Genomic DNA, 24,123 nt, shown 5'->3' with positions numbered 1-24,123 from the left:
AAATTCAGTCACAACACGAGTACTATTGAATAATGAAGATTAATTATACAACCCTCTCTCTCCTCAGACTCCGAAGCTCACCACTAGTTTGCTTACGTGTTTGTCCTTAGCAGGGGCACCACCCAGCAGCGTCATAGCGACGTCATCATTGGTTTCTTCCTCCGATTCCTGTTAATTTCCAAGGAAACGAAAGGCGACTCAAACGGAACTCGCACTAGTTTTATTATAAGAAGAAGAAGAAGGAATTATCAATCAACGGAGTTCTTTTGTACAATTATTATAATCCGTCTTGTAAAAGTTTTCATTTCGGAGGCTCCGAGCCCCGAGACTTTTCAGTTTGTTTTTATAAAATATTGTCGCGACAACTCGATTCCAAGCGCGGTGCTGCTTCTTTTTGTCAACTCATGAATAATGATTCAAAGAAAAAACAACTGTTCAAATTTCAATTCTTTTTGACCGAAGAACCAAATCAAGTGAATTAACGAACTGGTCCCCCAAATAACATCTTTTTGTTCTCATTTCGTTTATAAATTATGTTGTAATAATAAAAAAAAGAATAAAATAACGAAACACTTTTTTCAATTGAAATGTATAAATTTTCGTCGATGATAACTTTTTACAGAAATTATTTTTAACGATAGAACGCGAGAGAAATTGGTGTCGTCGCCTGCCCTTGGCTTTGGTTTTTATTAAAGTGACGTTAATGGTTATCATGATGGCTTTGGTTTCTATTGCCACTGAAATGAAAGAGTTCAATTAGTTTCGAATTCAATATTGAAAGAGGACGGACACTCTCTCGAGTGCGGTTGGCTTACGAATTGGCCGCTACCAGATGAGCCAAGAGTTCGGCGGGAATCTCTCCTTTAAAGGGTGTCCCCCCCAGGCCGAGACTGGGATGACTTCTTCCTTGAAACTGTTGTTTCAACGCGGCTACCAAAGAAGAACGCAAAAAGAGACTTATAAAGACGCGTCAAGAACCCGTAGGCCCCCCAAGTGTAAAAAGTAAACAAATGTATCCGTCTTGAGACTTTAGAGGGGAGGGGCGCGCCCCACGGCGGAGATTTCGCGCGGCGGGGGAGGGGCAAACTAAACAATGGAAGAAAAATTACTCACATACCGCCGCCGCCAGGGAAAGCCGACTGGGGAAGAGGCTGCAGCTGGCTATGGTAGGGGAAATTGGTTCCGGAAAAATGGTGCGCCGAAGCAAAGCCTAGATGGAAAGCAGACATTTCTTTTTGGAATACACAGCCAGACCAGCCAGCGCGCAAACGCAGCGACAACTCGAGCAACGACAAACGCAACACGCGAACGACACCAATGAATGAATGACTCGAGAATGACGTCAAGGTCATGCTCGAGCAGCCATTCGAATCCGTCGTCCGCATCAAAATGCTACGAAGGGATGCCACGAAAAGGGGGGGGGCGACAAGCGGGGATCAAAGGGTGCGTGCTAAAACTACTTCAACATCAACAATCATGCCGGAGGAAAGGGGAGGGGGGGGGCAATCTATCTAAGGGTGCAGTCGCAATCGTATTGTGTTAAAGGTCACCGTCAACTCACCTTCGGCTACGTCTACAGAGACTGCAAAATATTTATTCAGGGTGTAATATTGACCAAAAAATGACGTCATTTTAAAATCAATCGGGGAGCCAAGGTTTCTCGTTTATTATTAACGCATTTCAGTCTTTTCGCAAAATGTTACAAGTTTATTCAATTTCAATTTGGTTGGGATAAAAATTTAAAGCGGCTTCGAACGGGACACGCCCTTTTAAAACGGGATTCAAATGGTTTTGAGAACGAATACTTAAAGGTTTTTGGATTGGAAGGGTTAAGGGTCGCTTAAATGAAGCCGTATTTACAGCGAATTATCTGCGATTAAAATGAGAGGAGGAGAAGTACAAAAATGGTTTCGCGCAAAAACAAAATGTTCTTAAATAAAAGACGAGGATGATTGGTGAAAAGGATTCGTCTCTTTTAGACGAGTAAAGTCTTTTGTCGCTTTTTTATTTCGTTACATTTGCCTACTTTGTAAAAGAGAATGTATATTGAAAGGTTTCGACAAACCTTGTTGGGCCGCCGCCGCTTGTTGCGAAAAGGCGGGGTGTTGTAGCTGGGCGCCCGCCGCCATCGGAGGGTTCATGGCCGCTTGCCCCATTTGAGGCTGGCCCGTCAGGCGCGACAAAATGCTGCGCTCCGACATCTGCAGGCGCTGAGCCACAGGAGGAATCCGGGCCAACGTGGCCGGTAAGCGACTGACGTCAGACTTCATATCGCTAAGCAGCTCTTCCAGTTGATTGAGCACTGAGATCGGAGGATACACGGTTTAAACACTCGGTCCATTCATTCCTAAAGAGAGAGAGACACCTTACCTTTATGAAGGACCGCGTTGGCCGGTTTATTCCCAGCCAGAGATTCTTTAGACAAATGCTGATGAGACTCGGCCAGACATTCCAACTCGGCAAACCTGAAATGGTCCCAATGCGTTAGAGAAGGGGGAGGAGTCTGTTGGCGACATTGAAGTCGAGGAGTACCTGGCATTCAAGGCCATGGCGGGATGAGTGGGGTCTTGCGTCAGGTTCAAGTAGGCGGCGCGCCTGAGCTGTTCTTCGATGACCAAAGCCTGCTCTAGAAGCTTAAACCTTCTGGCCAAGAATTTGTTCTTAATCTCGAGGAAATTTCCCTTGCCGACGTCCATCTTGAAAGGTTCATTGATGATGGCGAAAGCGATGTCATTTTGAATGTCTTGCCAACGACCGTAGCCGTGCCTTCAAACGAGCGCCAGTTAAGGAAAACGCGACAATCTTAGTAGGAGAGCCTAGTGGGGAAACTAAAAACTAGAAAAAGGATACTTGACGATGCCGGCCAAGAGCCAGTAATCGTGTCTTCGATGCCAAATCTCGTATTCCCTTCCGGGAACGGCGGCGCGCTCTTCATTTTGCCACAAAGTGTGCAGCTCCGTGAAGCCGCCATCCGCGATATTGAACATGAACTTTTGTTTTCCGACGGCGGCCTTGACCATTTCGGGCGAGATGCTTTTCTCCTTGACGTCGTCTTTGCTGGCGGACGCTTTATCAGCTGCCTCTTTGTTCGGGGTCTCTTCGTCGGCGTTGCTCTCCGCCGCTTCTTTCTTCAAATCGATGGCCACCACTTGCTCTTCTTCCTTTTCTTTGCGTTTCTCTGAAAATAAGCGCCGCCCCATAAAAGAGTTGGTTAGGCCGCCAATTTTAGTCTTATTGAGAGTGACTGACCATCAGTAGTGTCTGGTTCGTCTTTGACTGGCGCCTTGTCGTCGGCGCCTTTCTTCTTTTCCGATTTGGCTTCGTCCTTCTTGTCCGAGTCGCTCTTCTCGTCTTTGTTCTTTTCCTCGCTCTTTTCTTTCTCCTCGTCCTTGACGGAGCTTTCCTCGTTGGCCGCCGACAGGCCGGAAGGGGCGGGGGTAGCGACGGGGGTGGGCGCCGGAGTCGAAGCTTTACTGTCCGACGGCGTCGTGGATGGCGTGGTGGAACCGGCCGCGGCGGCCGCGCCCCCCACTTGCCCCTCGGCCACCACTTTCGGGTCCAGAATCTCCACTGGCATACTCATGGTCCCGTTAATGGTTTCGAATTCTTGAACCTGACCCAAAACGCGCGTTAGCTAATCTCCCCCATCTCGGAATGATTCTTAAATGATCTTAAACGGTACCTTTTTCCTAATCAAGGACATGACGCCTATCCTGGTCAAGACGTGTTGCCGGGACAAACCTTCCCTGGGGACGCCGTCGGCGAAGGTTTCGGCGTTATCGGCGCCCGGTTCGCACAAATGTCTCATGAAAAGCGAAACGTAGGCTTTGAAGTTCTTTTCAGATTTGCCGCGTAGATCTCGAACGAGCCTACAGTAAGAACAATAAGCGAACAGATACAGCAAAAAATTGGCAATCGACGCCCCGCCCCCCTCCATAACACGTCATCACGAGTCCCCTTCCCCTTCCACAAATATAATACACAAGCACACTCAAAAATAATTAAAACGGAAAGAATTCAAAATGGCAGGCAAAATTAAAATTAAAAGTCCCGGAAATAATTAATTTCGAGATCAAAAAAAAACAATAGTAATTAACATGATATAAAATGTCCAAAAAAGTTGTTACCAGGTAAGTTTAAAATGTTTGAACAACTTAGCATCTGAAACACTGTAAAAAGTGAGATACCTACAATATACTACTTTACATCATGAAAAATGAATTCAGCGTCTAATCTATCTTTTTTAAAACACTTTTTTATCCGCGCTTGCGCCATTAACTCTCCAAAAGCGTCGTCGGCCATCAAGGGACACGGCCGTCCGCCATTTGGAGGGTTAACCAATGACGAATAACGGAAGACACTCACCACTGCGAATTGAAAGCGTCTTGAGGCGGCATTCCGTATCTCATAATGGCGTTTAAGAAAGCCTTTCTCTGTCGGGCGTTGAATCCCAGCACCTAATGTTAAAGACGAAACCGAATTAACACTCGCGTGTCCCAAAGAGATTACCACCACAAGATCCGGTCTAAATTCTTGCGCCCGTCAGTCGCTAACGTCTTATCATAGAGTTAATTAAACTGTACGAAGTCGCCTTTAAGAAAAACGCCAATCTGCGCGCGCATTCTCCATTTGGACTTCGACGCCCCGAGACTTAATTTCAGTCCAAACAATATTTCCCCAAACTTAACTCTAGCTGGAAAACTGATACTAAAATCGGACTGGTCCTCGTCAAATGAGTAAGAATGGTCCTTCATCACGCGGCGCCCGCCCACCCGAACTACCACCACCGCCCCCTCATTGTTAATTACCTCAATGTTTCCTCCGACTCGAGCCAACAAGGGCGGCAAGGGCCGGTCTTTCTCGTTCAAGCCGCGGTTCTTCCTGTTACGAGAACTCTTTTCTGCAAAAGGCATTCGAGTTAAAGACAAAAGACTGGACTAACAAAGATGGATAAAAAAAGGGAATGAGAAAAGTGACGTTAGCGAACCTTTACCTTCTTTATTCTCTTCAAAATCGTCGTCATCTTCATTGTCATCTAGAAGAAAGGTTAATATGACAATTGCGAGGACAATGGCGCGACAAAGGCCTATTAATGGTACCCTCACCTGACGGGACCGAGAAGTCAGAGTTATAATCCGAGAGATTATCCTGCCAGTTGGTGTCGTCTTGATTGCCGACCGTGTCGTTGTAATTGACTTGTTTGCGGACGCGTTTGCCCTTGCCGAGCGTCCTGGCCATGTCCTCCTGTTGCTGCTCGTAATGGTGCCTCAGCAACTTCTCCCAATAAGCCGGGTCGGCCGATTCCACTTCCTGTTTCAAGATCTCCGTCTCGGGTTCCTCCTCGACCTCTTTGGTGACGTAGGCGGCCACTTTGAAGGAGCTCAAATACTCGTTGGCCCACAATTCCTTCTGCTCGATGCCCTCGTTCGTTCGGTCCAACAAGTCGTCGATGGCCTTTTGATCGTAATGAATGATTTCCTCCGGGAAGTCTTGATTCTCCAAAGTTTTCTTGTTCTCCTCGTCCTTGAAGAGTTCCTCGGTTCCGAACCTCAAGATGTCGTCCAGTTCTTGTTTGGACATGGTGTTGGTGTTGCGTCCCATTCCGGGTCTGACCACCAAATGCGTCAACATCATCTTCTTCTTGGCCACTTGCGTGATGCGCTCCTCGACGGAGGCGCGCGTCACGAACCGATAGATCATGACTTTGTTGGCCTGACCAATACGATGCGCTCTGCTGAAAGCCTACCCCCCCGTAACAAAGAGATGTAAGTCGAGACGCGCTCCTTAATATCATCCAGAGTGAAACAGACCTGAATATCGTTATGAGGATTCCAATCGGAATCGTAGATGATGACCGTGTCAGCCGTGGCTAAATTAATCCCGAGTCCACCGGCACGCGTCGAGAGCAAGAAACAAAACTGTGGAGCGCCGGGCGCTGCGGCCAAATAGGGGGAGGGGGGTATGTTAGAGGGGGTGCGCGTCGTTATCATTATTATTATTATTATATCACGTTACCATTAAAACGATCGATGGCTTCCTGCCTCATGTTGCCAGTAATGCCTCCGTCAATGCGTTCGTACTTGTAGCCCTCGTGTTCCAAGAAATCTTCCAAAAGGTCCAACATTTTGGTCATTTGCGAGAAAATGAGAACTCGGTGTCCCTCGTTGTACAACTTCCTCATCATGCCTTGCAGTAGAAGCAATTTTCCGCAAGCTTTCGTTAAGGCCGAGCCTTCGTAGGCGCCGTTGGGCATCTTGGGCGCTTCCAAGGCGGCCGCCGGGAACAAGTAAGGATGGTTGCAGCACTTTTTCAAGTCCATCATGATGTTGAGCAAGGAGACTTGATGGCCGCCCCCTTTCGCGTTCAAAGCCTCGAAGTTGCGAGTCAGAATGAACTTGTAGTACTTCTTTTGAATGGGCGCCAGATCAACGCGAACGATGAACTCGCTCTTGGCTGGAATGTTCTACGGATTTTTCAAATATACGCGTGTATTAAGATGGAGAGAGAGAGAGAGAGAGAGAGAGAAAGCTCGGATAAGGGCCAATTACTTTAAGAACGTCAGCTTTGAGTCTCCGAAGCAGATGGGATCCTAAAAGATCGTGCAGTTTCTTCACCTGCTCCTCTTTGGCCAAATCGGCAAATTCATTAAGGAAACCTTGCAAATCGCTGAAACGAGAGAGCGAGAGGGGGGGGGGTGCGTTAGGACCCACCAAAGGATATGTTTACTCGAGGGAAACTTACTTAAAACTGCTGGGGCTGAGAAAATTCAACAAATGGAAAAGTTCTTCCAAGTTATTTTGAAGGGGAGTTCCCGTCAGTAAGAGTTTGTAGGCGATTTTGTACGAATTTAAAATTCGAAAGAACTGCGTAGAATAAAAGAGCGAGATTAAAAGGGACACTCGCGCCTTCTCAATAAGAATAAGATTAACTTTACCTTAGATTGATTATTCTTCAACCTATGGGCCTCGTCCACCACTAAAACCTGCCAGTTGACGGAACCCAAGGTGGCCGTATCGATGCAAATCAACTCGTAGGACGTTAAAAGGACGTGAAACTTGACGCGACAGTCTTTCTGCTCGGGGCGAGAAGAAGATGAAATCATTAATGAGCCCTAAGAGGGACATGGGGGCGTCCTACCCTGATCCGTCCGGCTTTGCTGCCACCGCGAACGGCGCCTTCTTCGAAGGAAAGTTCGTGCTCGCGAATGACGGCTCGGCTATCTTTGTCCCCGATGTAGGTGACGACGTAAAAGTCGGGCGCCCACGTCTCGAATTCCCTTTCCCAATTGATGATGGTCGAGAGGGGCGCGCTGACCAGAAAGGGACCCCGACAATGTCCCTCCTTGTACAGCGAATACAGAAAGACGATGGTTTGAATCGTTTTGCCCAGACCCATTTCGTCCGCTAAGATCGTGTCGGTTCCATTGGCCCAAGAGAATCGCAACCAATTGCAACCTTCCAGCTGGTACTCGTGCAACATCATGCCCGTACTTTCAATGTAAGGCGGTTGCTTGTCGTACTTCTTCCTGGGCTACAAATGAAAAAGAAGCTTCGTTCGTTAGGCCTCACCTCGCCACGCCTTAATGAATAGGATGGAAAAGGGCGTACGTCAACTGTGGGTTTGTCGGGAGGCGGAGTCATTCTTCGTTCGCGATCGTCATCCTTCAGTTCCCTGGAACGTTTCGATTTGCTCTTGCCCTTGGACTTGCTCTTGCCGCCACCGCCGCCGGTATCTCCTTGTTCGATCGAGTTACGCAAATCCCAATAGAAGTTGATGGCCTTTTGCATGTCGGGGCCCATCTCGAACTCCTCGGAAATGTCGCCAAATTCCCAGGACGCTTGATCGTAGGGCAAGTCGCGCCATTTCACCAAATACATCGTTCGCCCATCGCGCAAATTCCTACAAGTACAAAAGGAATCAATCGAGAAAAGCCCATCGCCACACCACTACCGGATGACGACGATCTTACTTGTGATTAATAACTCTGTGGACTTGAAGCCATTCGGGTCTGATACCGTAACGATAGAATCGTTCCTCCAAATTCTGGGGGTCCTCGGCGCGGTCCAACTTCTTGGGAGCCACTTCTTCTCCGTCAGCGTTCAAGCTGCTTCCGTCATCCAAGGGCGGCGGTTCGTCCATGTCGTTCTTGCGACAATAATTGCGATACATCATGGAATGATAAACGTCCAATTGCACCTCGGAGATCCAACTACAATGCCAATAGGACATTTCGTGCCATTTGACGAAGAACTCTCGTTGCGGTTTGGGTTGAACCTTTTTGCTGGTGGAAGGTTGGGCCGCGGGAATATCGTCCTTGTTCTGTTCGGCGGCGCCGGACCCTTCCTCCTTGGGCACTTCCGCCCACCTCCAGGTCAGGATCTTGGCCACTTTACCTTTCAGGGGTTCGACCTGCGATAAACGCCACGAAACAAAGAGCGAAATAAAATTAAAAAAATGAACCGCCGCGGAAAGTTTTGAAGGAAAATAATTAAAAGTAAAGTGTTTCAAATAAAATAAAAAAAAGATGTGGGTAGAAGTAAAAACCAAGAGTATCTGGTTGAAGTAAGATGAGATGGTAATAATAATAATAATAAAAAAGAATGTAGTATTTGCGTGGTGTGTGTGTAATTTATGGTTTCGAGGCTTCCTGACACTGTTTCATTCCAGAGTGACTAGATTAGAACGTATACCGGTATGTCTCCAAATTGATATATTGATTGAGCATTGACTTTTTCAAATGGTCATTAATCATTTATTTATTATTTTAGTTTTTAGCGACGGCCGAGGTTCGTTTTTTAGTTCAGCGCCATTGATTATTGGTTTTGGGCAAATCTATACGTACGGGTACACGTTCTCAACTTACTGAACAGCGCGGGCAACGCCAGTCCCCATCTGGTACGTTCTTAAGAGGAGGGCTGAGACAGTGTGTGTGGTAAGCCGAAGGACAACTATCACAGCAAAGGAGCTCTCCGCCATCTTTACATACACGACAGACCTCCATATGTTCGTCTTCTTCTTGTTCTTGAATCCCTTCTCCTTCCTAAAGACGAACGAAGCAACAAAGACACCAGAGTTAACGAAACCTCCCTAATTGGGACCGGAAAAACGAATCTCTGGCTAAATTGAGGCGTCCTTACGCAATGAGGACAGCTCCATTTTCCTTCGGGAGCTTCCTCCAGTTCGGGGTCCAAGCAGACGAGATGGTACGCTCTCGGACACGTGTCGCACAGAATGATTTCGCCTCCTTGTTGACAAACTTCGCAATAGTCTTGATGATCAGTCTGAAAATAGGGGAGACAACAATGGCGTTAAGGGGGGCGGGCCGCTTTAAAATAGGGGGCACGGGGGCTGGCTTACCTCGTAGCCTTCATTTTCGCCCTCGGATCCCGGGAAACTCGACGTAGTTTTCGTCTTCTTCTTCTTCTTGGTCTTCTTAGTTTTGGATTTCTTTTTCGACTCTGATTTGGGGGGAGGAGTGTAGTTTTGAGCTTCTTCTAGAGCCGCTTCAAAGTCCGCGTCGCTTTTATTGTCGCTGAAGCTATCGTCCTCCTAAAGAAGCGGCAGCGTCATCGCGACCTCTTAGTCAAGTCCGTGCGTTACCACTTCTATAAAAACTTACCGAACTATGTTTTTTCCGTTTTCCAATTCCGCCCAGTTTAATTTTAAGTAGCGGAACCGACTTTTTGGATTTTGATTTTGAGCTTTTACTCTTGCCCGAGCTTTTCTCCGTTTCTGGCAGACAAAATACGCGTAAAGGGGTCATTAGGGTGTTGGTGGTCGTGGTGGTAGGGGTGGTCATTACCGGTTGGTGTGGCGGCGCCGCCTCCTTTGCTTTTGCCGGACTTTTCTTCCTCGAGAATGCTTTCTTTGTTGGGGTTATTCTCCAAGAACTCTTGCCACTTGGCCGAAATGAGGGAGACCACTTTGGACATGGCGATCTTGGGGTTTTCTTTGGCGATGAGCGGACGCACGTGTTGCGAGAACAACTTGTACGTCGTCAAATTTTGATAGTCGGCGTCGCTGAAATCCATCTCGACGTCTTTTAAACCTAATTCGGCGCAAACGTCCGCCGACGATTTTGAGCCTGTACTGACGCCGCCTAAAGTGGCGCCCTGCGATACCACCCAAATAAATAAATTCATTAAACGGATGCGCGCGAACCGTGGACTCTCGTTCGGCAATTACTTTTTCTATTTTGGGTTTCTTGGACTTTTTAGTCTCCATGACGTAGTCGCTGTCATTGTCCGAGTAAGTTTGATTGACGATGGGATTTGGTTCGCTTTCCTCCCCACTTTCGGAGACGGCTTTCTTTTTCTTCTTTTTCTTGCCCTTTTTGCGTTCTCCGTCGGCTTTGGCCTTTCGTTTCTTGCCCTTTTCTTTCTTGGGCTTGCTTTGCGGAATGACGGGCACTTCTTCCTCGGACTCCTCTTCCTTGGCCTCCTCGTCCGAGAGCGGGGGGTCGGGATCCTCGGGACCTCCCCCCATGTTAACTAACTGGTCGTCGTCCGTCACCGTATTACTACCGTAACGACGTCGGACATCCGCTTCTTCCTCTCCTAAGGTCGCTTCGCCTTCGTCGCACTCTTCCTCTCCTTCAGTTTCTACCGTAAATTAAAACAAACTCGAGAAACTGACCACAATCCCTACGACCGAAGTGACCAATTCTAGGCTCTCGGTTCGTTCGTTTCAATTTATCTTAAAGGTAACGACACTTACACCGCGTAATTATACGCGTCTACAAAACGGGGCGACTAAACGAACTCGCCAATACTTATTTTACAGGGTTCGGTCGAAATTTTTATATTGAAAATCCCCGACGAAATTTGGCGATATCCCTGACCATTTTAAGGTGTCCACTTCATAACGACACCCGCGGGCCCATACACAGCCGATTGCACGAACTTCGAAGCAATCATGGTTTAATATAGCAAACGAAATCCCTGACCCATCCCCGACTTTTAAGGAAGAAAACTTTAAATCCCTGACCGTTTCCTCCATTTTTCCAAATCCCCGACTTATCCTGGTTACCCAGGTTCCGTATGAACCCTGATTTAAGGATAGGGTAATGGCAGCCCTCTGCCTTCGACTGTATTAAGCTCTACGAGGAAATAACATGGGGGTGCTATTAGTCTATAGAAGTTTTTTTTTTAAGAGGACCGGTTACCCAGGTTCTGTATGAACCCTGATTTAAGGATGGGGTAATGGCAGCCCTCTAGCTTCGACTGTAGGGAAATAACATGGGGTGCCATTAGTCTATAGAAGTTTATTTTTTTAAGAGGACCCACCAATGATAAAGAAATTTAAATAGGTATGGTTCCATGTTGTAAAGTGAATCAACAAATTTTAATGTTGTAAAATGCTAATGAGTTTAGCCTTCCTTCCACCCCTCCATTAAAGTCAAAAATGGCCCCGTCCTCTCTCTCCCCGTTTAAAGCGGCCTCCCCCTCGCCCCCCGCCCGCCTTGGCGTTCTGGTGGCAGAGCGGCATCCGTATGCTAATGAATAATAGTTATCCTAATACTTATCCGTTACTTTCCTTAGTTCTCAATCTAGCGTTGAAAATATCGATTTGTCCCCACACTTCGAAAAGAGTGATTAGACGAAAAAATAACCCATTTCCAAGCATAAAATGCCCAACATTTGGCCGAAAATCAAAACAAAACCATGTGCTCATCCCAGTTCGTTGCTTGAACCGGCGGCCGCGGAATCGGCCGAAATACGCGGCGGAAAAGCCGCAACGCCACGAACACTCAAAGTACTTAAAAAGACCCCCAAAAATGTGTGTCGGGATTTGGGCGCCAAAATGACAGGAAGAATGAAGGGGACCGTCCGTCAAACGGGCCATTTCGTTAGGCCTATAAAGACGCTAGCTATACTGTGGCGGCGAGAGACTAAGTGACTTGGTAGCTTAGCTATCGATGACGAGGTCAATAATGCCAGGAGGAAACAGACCCATTTTGAAAATGCAAAAAAATCGGCCCGAAACGACGTCGCGGTTTGGTTGGAAGTTCCAGGGTTTAGAATTATATGGCTTACCGGCTAAAGAATCGTCGTCCTCGTTGTTCATTTCCTGATCGTCGGAATCTTCCGCGCGAGGTGTCGGCATTTTAATGATTTAATGGCCACCACAATATTAAAATTTAAACAAAAGTCGTAACGCGTAAAAGTGATCTCTCGACTCGAGTAGAGTACAACAACGCGCCAGGTAGGCCACCCCCTTCCTTGACGAGGCACAACAATCTTCTAAGATGTCCGCGATAATTCCGCCGTTTCGAGCCCCTTTCCCCGCCACCCTCTCGACGAGGACGTCACCGCGCAGGCGCTACGAGCCGAGCGGGGGGCAAAAAGGGGGGAGGCGCGACATCCCATATTATTTCGCATTCGGGATAACTATGGGATAACTATTATCTTCACTTTTACTCCAAAAAAAAATTAATTTCAAACGATTTATTACCTATATTTTTAACAACGTTTCGAATCAATCCGGCATCGCGAAAAAAAAGTTTCGAGACCAAAAAATGACAAAAAATTATAATTTTAAGGACCAATAAACTGTAAATAATCAAGCGGCCGCTTATTTATCTCTATTAAAGATTGCTTAATCGAGACCAAAGGTGTAGCGTGTAGGTGTTGTACAACTGGCATCAAATGTACACCTACCCCAAATGTACCACTATACTATTTAGTAAGGGGGCTTTGATTACCCCCCCCCACCTCTGGAATAAATAATGAATAACATGAACAAATGACAGATGTCGACGATTAATCATTCGCTTTTACTAAAACATTTCTCGCAAAAAGCCATTAAAACCTTTTTGCATCCAAATTTTACCATTCCATTAATCGCTTTGATTAAAATTATAAAAACGAGAGAATAGACTCGAATCGAAAGAGATCTTTGCCCCGGAGTTTAAAAAAATATTCAATTAGGCCTAGTTTATACGAGTACAAAAAAATTACGCCATCCAAAGGTCAAAGTCCTATCTGGGATAACCCTTTTCAAGGATGATGTTTGACCTATCTCCCAAAACTTTGAAGGTGGAAACGTTTTCCCGATACATTTTCGAGTAACCACGTTTCTAGGTTCAAATTTTGCCGCCTCGTACCGGATAGGTTCCCCAAAAGCCAATCAGAACCGACCAAGGAGTACAAATGATAGGAGTGAAGTGGCGTAGGGAGAACTTTAGGCATGGTGATAATTTTTATGACCACGAGTCATTATTCATGTTACGAATACTGGCTAATTACCGTTCCAATTTGATAGCAAGCCATATAAAGTTTTAAAGTTAAGTTAACTTACCGGAAAATTGCAACTTAGTTATTTGAAAGTACTAATTAGTTAGCGCGTAAATTAGATGCCCACAAACAGTTCAACTTCAAGTTAATGATTTTGGCGCGAAAGATAAGATAATATTGACTTACTCAGTTACCGGCGACATCTGTCGACGAGAGCTGACGGTTATAAGCGGACGACGTAAGTTTAGGCGGCAAAAAGGGATAGTTTTGAAGAAGAATGGCGATTATTCTGATTATTCTAATTACTTAAGCGTATAAAATATTTAAAATCAACATTCTAAAGCTTAGTAACGGTTCATTCGCTAGCCGATCGATTTATAGGGTTAAAAGTCGTTGGATGCCCGGAAGTGGTAAGCCTTTGATACCGGTGGGCGGGAAGATTTAAAAAAAAGTAAACACGATGCGTCGCTCGCAAATTCTACAAGGACGGAAAAGAAGCGCCTTCGTTTCTCCGTTTCTAAACAAAAACGCCACAAATTCGGCCGAAACTGAAACTGAGGACAGACCTTGCAAAGTCACCAAAATCGAATCTGTAGACCAAACAAAATCATCCTTACCAGCAAGCGTCTCAATTACTTATCCACCATCATCATCAGCTCAAGTACGAGGGACTAATGACATTCTCAACCTTCTGAATCTCGAGAAAGAGGTCGAGCAGGTTGAAGAGGAACTCGGAACGGCCAAGGAGAATGAAGGACGCGAGCCCAAGGCCGCCGCCGAGTCACTTGGAAACGAGCGATACTACAGCGTCATGTGGTGCAAACTATCCACGAAAAAACACAAAAAATGGGAAGGCGACGCCATTCTCGTAGTGAAAACGAGATCAGTGACGCTCAAAGACACCGACGGTAAAGTCATCGGCAGTGGAATGGGTTACAAACTGAAAGATCTAGAGGAACTAGAGGATGGGTCGACCTTAAAGGTTGGCGGCAAAGAATGCCAAATCCAGGGAAGCGTCACCACCGCCGATTACCTCAGCGGACGTTGCTTTCAGGGAGCACCCGTCCTGGCCGAACAAACTAGTAACGCCGCTCCCCCAGCCAACAAAAAGTTCCGTAATCCTTTACTGGATCAATCCAAAGTGACTAAAGAGAATGGTCCCCTGACCACGAGTCCCCGCTACCCAGTCTCGTCACCGGGAGCCTTTGTTCTGCCGAGGCCCAACGCCCGCCATCAATGGGCGCGCAACAAGAAAGGTTTTCCCATCATCGACGTCGTTGTTGACCCCCAACTGGCCGTCCATCTTCGAGAGCACCAAAAGCGGGGCGTCATCTTTCTGTACGAGTGCGTCATGGGAATGCGCGAGTATGGCGGAGAAGGAGCTATCTTAGCCGACGATATGGGCTTGGGAAAAACCCTCCAATGTATCGTTTTGATCTGGACTCTCTTGAAGCAAGGTCCCTACGGCGGATACCCGATGGCCAACCGCGTCCTGGTCATCACGCCGAGTAGCTTGGTCAAAAACTGGGAGAGAGAGTTTAAGAAATGGTTGCCCAGCGAGAAGTTGAGACCCTTGGCCGTGGAAGGAGCCGGCCACGTCAAGGATTACGTCTCGTCGCGCTTCTACCCGGTCTTGATCATTTCCTACGAGATGTTCGTGCGAAGCTGCCAGGAATTGGGCCGAATCGCCTTCGACCTGGTCATCTGCGACGAAGGACATCGATTGAAGAACTCCGCCATCAAGGCCAGCGCCGCCATTAGCCAGTTGTCCACGAGTAAACGAATCGTGCTGAGCGGGACGCCCGTGCAAAACGACCTCCGAGAATTCTACTCGATCATAGACTTCTGTAATCCGGGAATTTTGGGTTCCAGTTCTCGATTCCAACAAATTTACGAGAAGCCCATCTTGGAAAGTCAAAAGGCCAACGCCTCCGGCGCCCTAAAACAAATCGGCGAAGAGCGCGCGGCCGAATTGTCCCGTTTGACCAGCCTCTTCGTCCTGAGGCGAACCAAAGACGTCATCAACGAATTCTTGCCGACTAAGGTGGATTACGTGGTTTTTTGCAAAGCTAGTCACTTGCAATTGAATCTATACCGGAAGATCCTGAGTTCCAAAGCCCTCGGCTCTTGTTTGGCCGCTTTTAGGGAGGCGGGCGCCGATGGGCGCAACGGGGCGCGTCACCTGGCTCTCATAACGGCCTTGAAGAAACTTTGCAACCATCCTTACCTTTTGTACGAAAAGCCGCCAAGCGGCACCCATTATCACACCAAGGACGACGAAGATGATGACGAGGACGACGGGAGCATTTTTGACGAGATCCAGTCGCTCTTTCCCGACAAGTACGACTTAAGTCGGTCCGAAGATGATTCGGGAAAGTTGGGCGTCGTGGCCTCGATGTTAAAGCGACTGTCCGAGCGAAATTTCCAAGAGAAAATGGTCATCGCGGCGCATTCGACGCGCGCTTTAGACGTCCTGGAGGAATTGTGTCGATCGCGAGGTTACCGTTTCTCGCGGCTGGACGGGACGACGCCGACGGCCAAACGCCAATCGCTGGTGGACAGTTTCAACGAGGGCAAAGGCGATTCTTCGTCCTCGGTCTTCCTGTTGAGCGCCAAAGCCGGGGGAGTCGGCTTAAACTTGATCGGAGCCAACAGGATGGTCCTGTACGACATTGACTGGAATCCGGCCACCGACCTGCAAACCTTAGGGCGCGTTTGGCGGGATGGTCAACGGAAACGCGTCTATCGCTACCGCCTCCTGACTTCCGGCACTCTGGAAGAGAAAATGTACCAAAGACAAGTGAAGAAGCAGAGTTTGAGCGCCACCGTCTTGGACGACAAAAATTACGGAGGAAAGGAAGTTCGCTTCAGCCTGGAAATGCTCAGAGATCTCTTCACTTTGAAGGAAGACTCTGCGAGTGAAACGCACGACTCGATGCGATGTCCTTGTCAAACGCCCAGCGTCCCGAGAGACGAGTTGCCCCCGGAGGAGGTGGAGGAGGACAGAAGACAGTGTCAACTGGGCAAGGGTATCAAATCGGTATCCCGCCTCTCGGGCCCGAGTAAAGAGCGCGGAATGGAGGAACTGTCGCGATGGGATCACATTTCCCAACCCATTTCCGCTTCCGTTCGAGACGAATGTTTATTGGCTGCTTCCGAAAAGATCAACTTTGTCTTTCGCGACGAAACAAAGAACCAATAAATAATTAATTAATTCAATAATTGTATTCTCATTAAAATCTTTATATTCCAAGATAATATCATCATTTGTTTTCTTTTCTTTCAACAATGGGTTCCCGTCGCGCTTTCACTTTTCTTTTATTGGACATCATTCGTTTAGGGGCGGGGCTAAGCTTGTTTCTTTTATATTACAATAAATTTCTAAGGAAATAACAATGAGGGCAGATTAAGGTTAGGCCAACTGAATCCGACATTAGTTTATCAGCGTAGTATCGACGGTCTCGGAAGAATGGTAAGTAAATCCGTGGCTCCAAGCCAACCCAAGAGAAGCCGAGTGACTATTGGTAAGCTATAGTTTCGAAACGAATGAATATTAATTGGCACACGTCATTTCTCGGTCAATTGTTTTATCTTGAGTCAGATGAGATTATCCAAGAATCGCGTTTGTCTTTTACGTGGACGGCATTTAAAAATGAACAAAAATTCTCGGGGCCTTGGCCTCTTAATTAACCAACAACGAAACGAATGACTCGACAATAATTAAGCTCCTTAACTCGTTATTTGGCGTTTTCTTTAAAAAAAATGATTTGAAACGGCTGATTTCAGCCAACCAGCTCTGACTGACAAATATTGTTAAAAAATGGCCATTGTGTTCGGGAGGGACGTAATGTTTTCGAGTTGTAGTCGTCGAAAGAAGTTCCATTCAAAGCCTTGGAGCCCATTTCGTACAATTTCTAAAAGAGCTTTTATAATACAATTATATTATCGATTGGTAGAGATCGAGAGACGTAGATAACTTTGAACATTTTCGAGCTAAGATTAAAAAATGGCCGTAATTGTCGGGTTTTGGCGCGCTCATCGCTCTAGTTTTACAAAATAAACTCGCGTCTCTTTTTTTAACTGAAAAGAGATTCTCTGTATTTGGCCCCAACACTGAACGGCGGATAACAGTTCATGTGAAACGACTGCCGGCTTATACTGGCCATGACGCAACCCATGACGAATTCGCTGATTCTGAAACGGGCCCAATGAGTCAACGACACGCCAGCCCACGCCAGTCAGTCGACCTACCTGTAAATGGTCTGGTAACAAAACCAAGGAATGATGGCGGGTTTGCCTCGGGAGGCCGACAATCCGTGCGGTCCCAAGACCCCGTAGATCTGAAACAAACAGACCAGGATGCCCATGGCGGCCGTCAAGGTCATCTTGCGGATCAGTTTATCCAGGCGAGATTCTCCTTCTTTGTACTTGGTCGCTGGGAAGCGGCATATATCCCCTTCCGCCACCCTGATGGCGCAACTGCCATCGGCGTCATCACAAATTATTAACCAGATACAATAAAGAATGTTTTTAAGACTGACTTGGCTGATTTTTTACTGATGATGCTGGGTGGTCGCGACCGGCTGATGATGTCTTCGCTTATGACGGAAATAGGGCGACCTCCCACGCCACCCCCACCACTCTCCTCCTCCTCGACCACCTTCTCACCCTAAAGAAAAAGGGGGGGGGCATTCATTAAGAAGGAGGAATGAATAAAGTCGAGGACTAACCATGAGAGGATAGCATTGGGAGATATCGGCGGCTCCGTCTTTCTGGGAGCCGATGACCTTTGAACTTTTTCTGGCCCATTGCGACTTGCCATCTCGTTGGCCGCCGCTCGTGCCAACCACCGATTCTGAGTGAACGACGCCTACGATTAATTCTTAATTAGGCTAATTAATTATTACATCGTTCCGTATTCAACGTTTAAACGCTAAAATAACTAAAGGTTAATTGAACGTGCCTAATTAATTAGGGCAGATCATGCGCGACTTAAATCATCAGTAATAAAATTAACCACATTTTAAAATAGGAATAATTATTGTTAAAACTTAATATTGTTCGCGCTCGTCGAGTATCTTTTCTCGGATAAAACGACGAGCGCGACGAAGCCAATAAATTAATCCAAATATTAGTAAATTAATTGAGAAGAATTAAAAACGGGGGGTTTAATTAAAGCCTTCCTTTAAAGAAGAGGGTTTTAATTAAATGGGGGAGGCGGCGCGTGCTACCCGGGGTTAAGTTTGAAAGGCCGACGCTCCCATCATGACTCACATGCAACGTCATTCGGGTGCTGGGAAGCGTCGCTGGCGGCGTAAATGAAAGTCCGCTCATTCTCGTCCGTGATGCGAATCTTGGGCGTGTACGAACCCTTGGTGGAGACGGAGCGCGTCGTCCCGTTCGACGAAGAGGCCACGCTCTGTTGACGACTGACGGGACCCAAGAGGACGGGCGCCCTCAACGACTCGCCCTCCACCCAGCAACACTCCTCCCTCGCCGCCGAACGTCGCAGACGGACGCGACCCCAGACGAAGGAACAGCACAGCAAGATGCCCCACAGCGCCGATGACATCTGCGTCACCAACCAAAGCATCTGCAAAAGCGACCGTAAACACTAGAGTTACCCCGGGACATCGAAAACCCCGAGAAAGAAGGAGAAATGCGTCACCCGGAGGGAATTTTGCAAGGACCAAAGAATGTCCGAGGCGATGACCAAGCAGAAATGAGAAGTGACGACCAGCGTCACGCACGTTTCGTTGCTGATCTTACTGGAGCCCAGCTTGACGCGCGTCATCTGCAGAAAGGCCAGTTGCAACAGGGCAAATGCCGACAGCAGACACGGGAAGGCCAAGTCCCACAAAATCGCGAACATAACTCGAGGCATCACCTGATCGAAAGTAACGATACGCAAATGAGTTTGGTTCACGATGATGGTCAAGGAATATATTGACCCTGGTGGAAGCGTAGGGGTCAATGAAGAGGATCAGGCATCGAGAGGCCGACAGCAAACAGACGAAGAGATTGAGCGAAGAAAGATGGCGTCGGGAAGACAACTGGGCGCGCAGACCCAAGATGGTGAAGAACGTCACGACGCACAAGACCAAGAAGAGACTGGCCACGCCTAAAATGTGCAACTGCCACATCCAAGTCAACTCGGCACTGACGCGTTCGAAATCTGGCGCTACCTAAGCGTCAATCATAGCGTTACTCTAATTTGTTTCCGGCTATTGGCGCGCGGTACTTACCTGAACTCGTTCGCGCCACCAATCCTCCAAAGGGGGCGCGTCGCTGTCGGACAAAGTGGCGTTGTTGTTGGGGAACGAGGAGAGATCAGTCTGGTTGGCAACGAGGACATCTTGGAGTGGCGCCGCCTGACTCTCACTACCACTCATGCTCGAGAGATTTCGGGCTTTAATCGAAGATATCACATCTCGTTACAGCTTTAAAAGCAGTAGCGTCCGAACTAGCACTTATTCCGTATGATGGGCCGAGAAAAGTTCTTCCGGGACGAGGCCAATTCCGGGACGAAGGAGCGAGAGCCGTAAAACTCGAGACATTCGAAAGCGGGCGCCGCAAATGGCAATGAAAAGCGAGAGACACGCGATAAAAATTGGAGGGAGAAGTTGCGTCTTTATTCTCGTAGTACTTTTTTTTAACCGGATATCCTCGCGGTGCCTGTTCAGAGTCCACTCACCCAATGACCGACGCTTATTCCTTCATCCGAGAAATTTAAAAAGATAACAAAATGACGTCGATGACGTTAACGTTTCAAGATAGGACCACTGTTGCTTTAACTGATAAAAATGAAGCGCCGCCTTCTAACTCTTTCATTTCTTTGGAGTTTATCGATTAAAAAGCTCAGAAATGGCTCGTTTTCGCGAAACAGCCTAAACGAGGGAATGAAATACCTTGAAAATGAACTAAAAATAAGCCCCAAGAAAATGTCTCTCTCTCTCTCTTCTCTCGGGAAGATACCTTTGCCAAAAAATCCTGTCAAACGCTAGCGAGCCTTGAATTATAATTTAACTCCCAGAGCGACATTCGCGGCTAGTACGTATCGCTTACCACAATTTTTCATTAAAATCAGACGAAAAAGATATTTTTGAACCGAGGAAGGGTTTAACAGACAGTCCAGGTTTCAAAACAAAGAGAGACTGAATAATAGAACTATAGAGTCAAAAAGACAGGCGGAAAAATGATACCCCACTCGCCTCCCCCCAATACGAGGGACCGAGCGATATCTCCGTTAGTCCGTCCGCAACCCTTAATTACAACGTCCGTTCGCTTATGACGTACGCGAGAGCCAATTAAGCGAAACATTTTTAGGAACAACCTAATTAATTATTATCTGTCTCGCTCAATACGTTGACTTTTAGCTATTGGTATTTCGTTCGTCGCAATTACGACGTCATTTGGTCTAATTTATCCGACTCAACAGGTGATGTCTAAAAGAAGGGACTGCTAGATCTAAGATTACGTAATTCGTTTCATCTGGAAGGACCATAAAATAGAGGAGCTATAGGCTTACCGGTAAAACGACGGTGGTGGTCAATGTGTTCGAATGGAGACTAATAGAGAATGGAGAGAAAACGGAGTGTTGAGAAGCTCCTTCTTCTCGCATCTTAAAGTGGTAATAATAAGCCAGGCTGCTGGGGTACCGCTCGGTCCGTCGTACCATTAAAGGCGGTAAGGCTCTTCTCTCTTTCTCTGGCTGGTCCGAGGTAGCACTGGCCAGTACTCTCAATCAATAGAGAAAGAGACAGAGCGCGCCCGATAGAAGCAGCAGTGTGTGCACCCGAGAAATAGGTAGGGACCAAGAAGATAAGGCGTTGCTAGCGGCAACCAGTTGCACCGAACCCGAGAGTCACTATCTAGCCAGCGAATTAATCCGGCCACGGGACGGCAGATCTAACCGTTCGGAACGGCACTCGATCGCAAGACACACCGATACCGCCGCGTACAATTTTATAAGCCAGATAAAAGACTTTCCCGGCCGAGAGAGAAGGATACTCAACGTATTAAACAACTAGAAACAAAGCCTAATGCATTGATTGAAATGTTCTTTCTTTTTCCGGCTAAAATTTCGTTCCCTCAAATATGCTTCATTTGAAAAGTATTTAAAATATTCAAAGCACGGTGGGAATGAATGGGGGAAAAATTGGCCCGGAATATTATCAAGTACCGAAAATGTAAAATTAGGGCCGATAAGAAGGAGGAGACCAAATTAGATTTGAGGCCTTCGAAAGAAGAAAAATCATAAAAGAACTGGCGGATATAAAGAGATCAATTAGTCGCTCAGGCAAGGAATACGCGCTAATTAAGCTACCCCCCCCCCCCCACTCTCTCTCTAAAGGCCACGTGACGCGACGAAAGACTGAATTTTGGCCGAATTCCATTAAAAGGAACCAATTGGTATCTTCCTCGTTGACGCCCGCCCGCTTTACCTCGCTTGGCCTTTAGATATAAAGCATTCTACGACCGAACATCATTTTGCTTTTTATTCTAAAATGAATAATGATCAGGGGTTCGTCTGAGCAAGAGTTGAACCGCCCAAAAATATTCAAAACGAAAGAGAAGAGAATAGATTTCAGGTTGGTCGTCCCGTCTTGGGTTGGGTTGGTCTGTCTGTCTAGGATATGACCTCGACTAAACTCGAGCGGAAAACGAGAATCGAATTGGGCCTTCTTTGACCCTAAAGGGAGGGACTCCAAAGCGGATGACTACTTGAACTAGAATTTCTGGTAAGATTACGGGATCCTTTAGAAGCGTCACTTTTGGGATTAGACAAACAGACAGACAACAAAGGCGACTGGATAAGACGGAAAGAGGCTTCGAATAATCCCTTCTTTGTTGAGTTATTCTTGTCAGTGGGCAGGACACGCCCACCTGGCCACCGCCTGACCATCACCCACCTTTTAACACAGAATCTTTCAACCGTTACACTTTCGTTGTCACGTTTCTTAAGAAATATCAGCCGATATAACTTGATACACATTAATCCTGCTCTCAACAAGCCCCTCAAACACTACACTCCTCAAAAAAAAAGTCAACAAGGTTAAGCCAACATCCAGGGGAAAAGCCTGGTGGGTTAATTGTAGCGGCGCCTGTAGAAATGTTTACCCCTCAGCACACCGGTGTTCGCGGAGAAGCCAGCCATTAGGAGCAACGAAAAAATTGTTACGTTACAAAATAAACGCCACCATTTCATTATTTTATAATCTAAAATAAAGGGGAAAATTTGATCAGCTAAAGTTTCCAATAGGACTAGCGTTAAAACGAGACGACGACGACGATAGAAGTCGTTCGAAACTTGAGGGGATTCATTTTGGCGGCGGCGGCTACATTCTATCTGCCCTCCCCTCCCCTCCCCTTCGACACGCGGCTATTGATTTGCCCCAAGGAGCGAAGGCCGAGGGGGGGGGAACAACATTAGGAGGAAAGATGGCCGCCCCAACTACTGCATGTCGTCTTGCCGACAACAAAAAGATCCCGGCCCCGCAATTGAGAAGCGGACAGACACTATCTAAGGGACGAGTAATCAAAGGACCACCCCCCTCTTCGGATAAGAGTCAACCGAAGGTCACCATTATCACTCCTCGAGTGTCCTATTAGAATAAAGAGGAACACTAACGATCTTACTTACACCTCCCTCCCCCTTAACGAAAGAAAGAATTGGACGACTGTCTCCGCGCACTTTACAAATTATTTTTACCCCCGTTGCCCAGCCCAGCTTCTAAGCGAAGTTTGACCACTCACTGTAAAGGCTCCTAGTTGGGCGTCCCACTGACGCCCATTTGACAAACAAACGGAACACAAAAAAAATAATTGCGACAATAAAACAGGCCAGAGATAATATTGGCCCCATTAATTACCGTGGCTAATTTAACCCACGACCAGTATTAAAACATTCCTGTCATTTTTGGCATTTGCAAAAGAGGACTTCATAAACGTTTAATAATAAAATTGTCAACGTAAAATATAGCGTATAAAAAAGAATGACCATAAAAAGGTTCGGGGGCAACGAAACGAAAGACATCAACAGATACAAACGACATTCAAGCACGCGATCCATGAAAAAGAGCCTCAAGTTGCCGATAACCATAAGCCCATACCGTTCTCTATAGAGTTATAGGAAAGATAGTCTGTGGAGTCTAGCTCCTACGCAAATATTCCAGGCCCTGCATGGTCTAGGTACTCCGATCTACGTGGCCCACCAGTAATTATTAAGTTAACTGAGACGGGGCCAAAATTGAAGAAAGACGGATAATAAGGGCGATAAAGATTATAAAAATGGGCCCCAAAACTCCACAGGGAGAGAGAAGCGTTTCACTCCGCTGAAGCCAGCCCGTTCAAGCGGAGGAAAACTAAAAAATAACGCGTCGCACCATCACTTCACTTTCAAGGAGCAAAATAAATATAAACTAACTAGCTATCGCTCATCCCACTGTCCTACTGTCCTACACGCTGACATGACTTTGAAGGGTTCCAAAGGAAAAACTAGAAATGGCAAATGAAATACCTTTCTTGGGAAGAAAGAAGGGTCACCACTCGCGCCTTCCAATCTCGACCGCCGCCGCCGCCGCGTATTGTACTAGGGAACGGAATAATAGTAATAATAATAGAGAAAAAGACGTGGACATTTCCGTTATAGCGCCACTTGACCGGCGACTGACCGACCGACCGCCCGCACTCACTCACAAAATAACTCGGAAGAAGGCAGTGATTTCACTATGGAAGGGTGATGCTTCGAAACGAGAGCATCGGTCCACTCACTCCCGGCATCTCCGATCGGCGATGGTCAGACGCATGCGCCACAAAAGGGATCGTTTTATTACGACACTAAGGATTCCGTGGAGGAGCTGCAAACGCTTCCCTGACCACCCCTCCC

At 47.0% G+C, this 24,123-nt stretch overlaps 3 protein-coding genes across 15 annotated transcripts; 1 reads left to right on the top strand and 2 right to left on the bottom strand.

Annotated features, from left to right (window-relative positions):
* Window positions 1–198: 198 nt before the first annotated feature.
* Window positions 199–13,411, bottom strand: Mi-2 (chromodomain-helicase-DNA-binding protein Mi-2 homolog). Of its 11 annotated transcripts, none has more exons than XM_089856132.1 (29): window positions 13,300–13,411; window positions 10,186–10,601; window positions 9,803–10,112; window positions 9,620–9,732; window positions 9,358–9,549; window positions 9,138–9,281; window positions 8,864–9,040; window positions 7,970–8,409; window positions 7,608–7,899; window positions 7,138–7,530; window positions 6,935–7,072; window positions 6,742–6,863; window positions 6,549–6,666; window positions 6,016–6,463; window positions 5,811–5,935; window positions 5,106–5,742; window positions 4,988–5,035; window positions 4,809–4,900; window positions 4,366–4,457; window positions 4,128–4,169; window positions 3,683–3,869; window positions 3,250–3,613; window positions 2,851–3,178; window positions 2,533–2,766; window positions 2,371–2,465; window positions 2,066–2,302; window positions 1,114–1,210; window positions 816–930; window positions 199–737 (listed from the first exon to the last, which is right to left on the bottom strand). In XM_089856132.1, exons 2-28 carry the CDS (start codon window positions 10,483–10,485, stop codon window positions 864–866), a joined length of 5,832 nt encoding a protein of 1,943 aa, XP_089712258.1. In that variant the 5' UTR covers window positions 10,486–10,601; window positions 13,300–13,411; the 3' UTR covers window positions 199–737; window positions 816–863. The 11 variants fall into 11 exon arrangements, with proteins under 11 accessions (XP_089712258.1, XP_089712191.1, XP_089712200.1 ...); XM_089856065.1 differs by lacking the exon at window positions 13,300–13,411 and adding an exon at window positions 12,036–12,263; XM_089856074.1 differs by lacking the exon at window positions 13,300–13,411 and adding an exon at window positions 12,036–12,263 and having other exon boundaries at window positions 4,994–5,035.
* On the top strand, window positions 12,755–16,493 carry LOC149709611 (DNA repair and recombination protein RAD54B-like). The gene has a single exon (XM_089856143.1). The coding sequence runs from the start codon at window positions 13,696–13,698 to the stop codon at window positions 16,435–16,437; it is 2,742 nt and encodes a 913-aa protein (XP_089712269.1). The 5' UTR covers window positions 12,755–13,695; the 3' UTR covers window positions 16,438–16,493.
* Window positions 16,444–24,123, bottom strand: LOC149709610 (uncharacterized). Of its 3 annotated transcripts, none has more exons than XM_089856210.1 (9): window positions 23,755–24,123; window positions 19,481–22,454; window positions 19,187–19,420; window positions 18,904–19,122; window positions 18,510–18,828; window positions 17,966–18,105; window positions 17,777–17,904; window positions 17,487–17,714; window positions 16,444–17,429 (listed from the first exon to the last, which is right to left on the bottom strand). In XM_089856210.1, the coding sequence occupies exons 2-9, from the start codon at window positions 19,625–19,627 to the stop codon at window positions 17,312–17,314; spliced, it is 1,533 nt and encodes a 510-aa protein (XP_089712336.1). In that variant the 5' UTR covers window positions 19,628–22,454; window positions 23,755–24,123; the 3' UTR covers window positions 16,444–17,311. The 3 variants fall into 3 exon arrangements, with proteins under 3 accessions (XP_089712336.1, XP_089712342.1, XP_089712330.1); XM_089856216.1 differs by having other exon boundaries at window positions 19,481–19,949; XM_089856204.1 differs by having other exon boundaries at window positions 19,481–24,123.

The sequence above is a fragment of the Phalangium opilio genome, unplaced genomic scaffold, assembly GCF_054372755.1.
Source record: "Phalangium opilio isolate 3A_F unplaced genomic scaffold, DU_Popi_V2 ptg000011l_1, whole genome shotgun sequence".
NCBI classification, from domain to species: domain Eukaryota; kingdom Metazoa; phylum Arthropoda; class Arachnida; order Opiliones; family Phalangiidae; genus Phalangium; species Phalangium opilio.
This window is presented reverse-complemented; position numbering and strand designations above follow the sequence as displayed.

What these genes read in the sequence shown, in the direction of transcription:
- Mi-2 (XM_089856065.1), bottom strand. Translation starts at nt 12,105, where the DNA reads ATGCCGACACCTCGCGCGGAAGATTCCGACGATCAGGAAATGAACAAC. An exon ending in AGAAACCCAAAATAGAAAAA is followed by an intron (nt 10,113 to 10,185) that starts GTAATTGCCGAA and finishes GTGGTATCGCAG; the next exon opens with GGCGCCACTTTAGGCGGCGT. An exon ending in CTCAGCCCCAGCAGTTTTAA is followed by an intron (nt 6,667 to 6,741) that starts GTAAGTTTCCCT and finishes CTCTCGTTTCAG; the next exon opens with CGATTTGCAAGGTTTCCTTA.
- LOC149709611 (XM_089856143.1), top strand. Translation starts at nt 13,696, where the DNA reads ATGCGTCGCTCGCAAATTCTACAAGGACGGAAAAGAAGCGCCTTCGTT.
- LOC149709610 (XM_089856204.1), bottom strand. Translation starts at nt 19,627, where the DNA reads ATGAGTGGTAGTGAGAGTCAGGCGGCGCCACTCCAAGATGTCCTCGTT. An exon ending in GCACCCGAATGACGTTGCAT is followed by an intron (nt 18,106 to 18,509) that starts GTGAGTCATGAT and finishes AATTAATCGTAG; the next exon opens with GCGTCGTTCACTCAGAATCG. An exon ending in TGTTACCAGACCATTTACAG is followed by an intron (nt 17,430 to 17,486) that starts GTAGGTCGACTG and finishes GGCCCGTTTCAG; the next exon opens with AATCAGCGAATTCGTCATGG.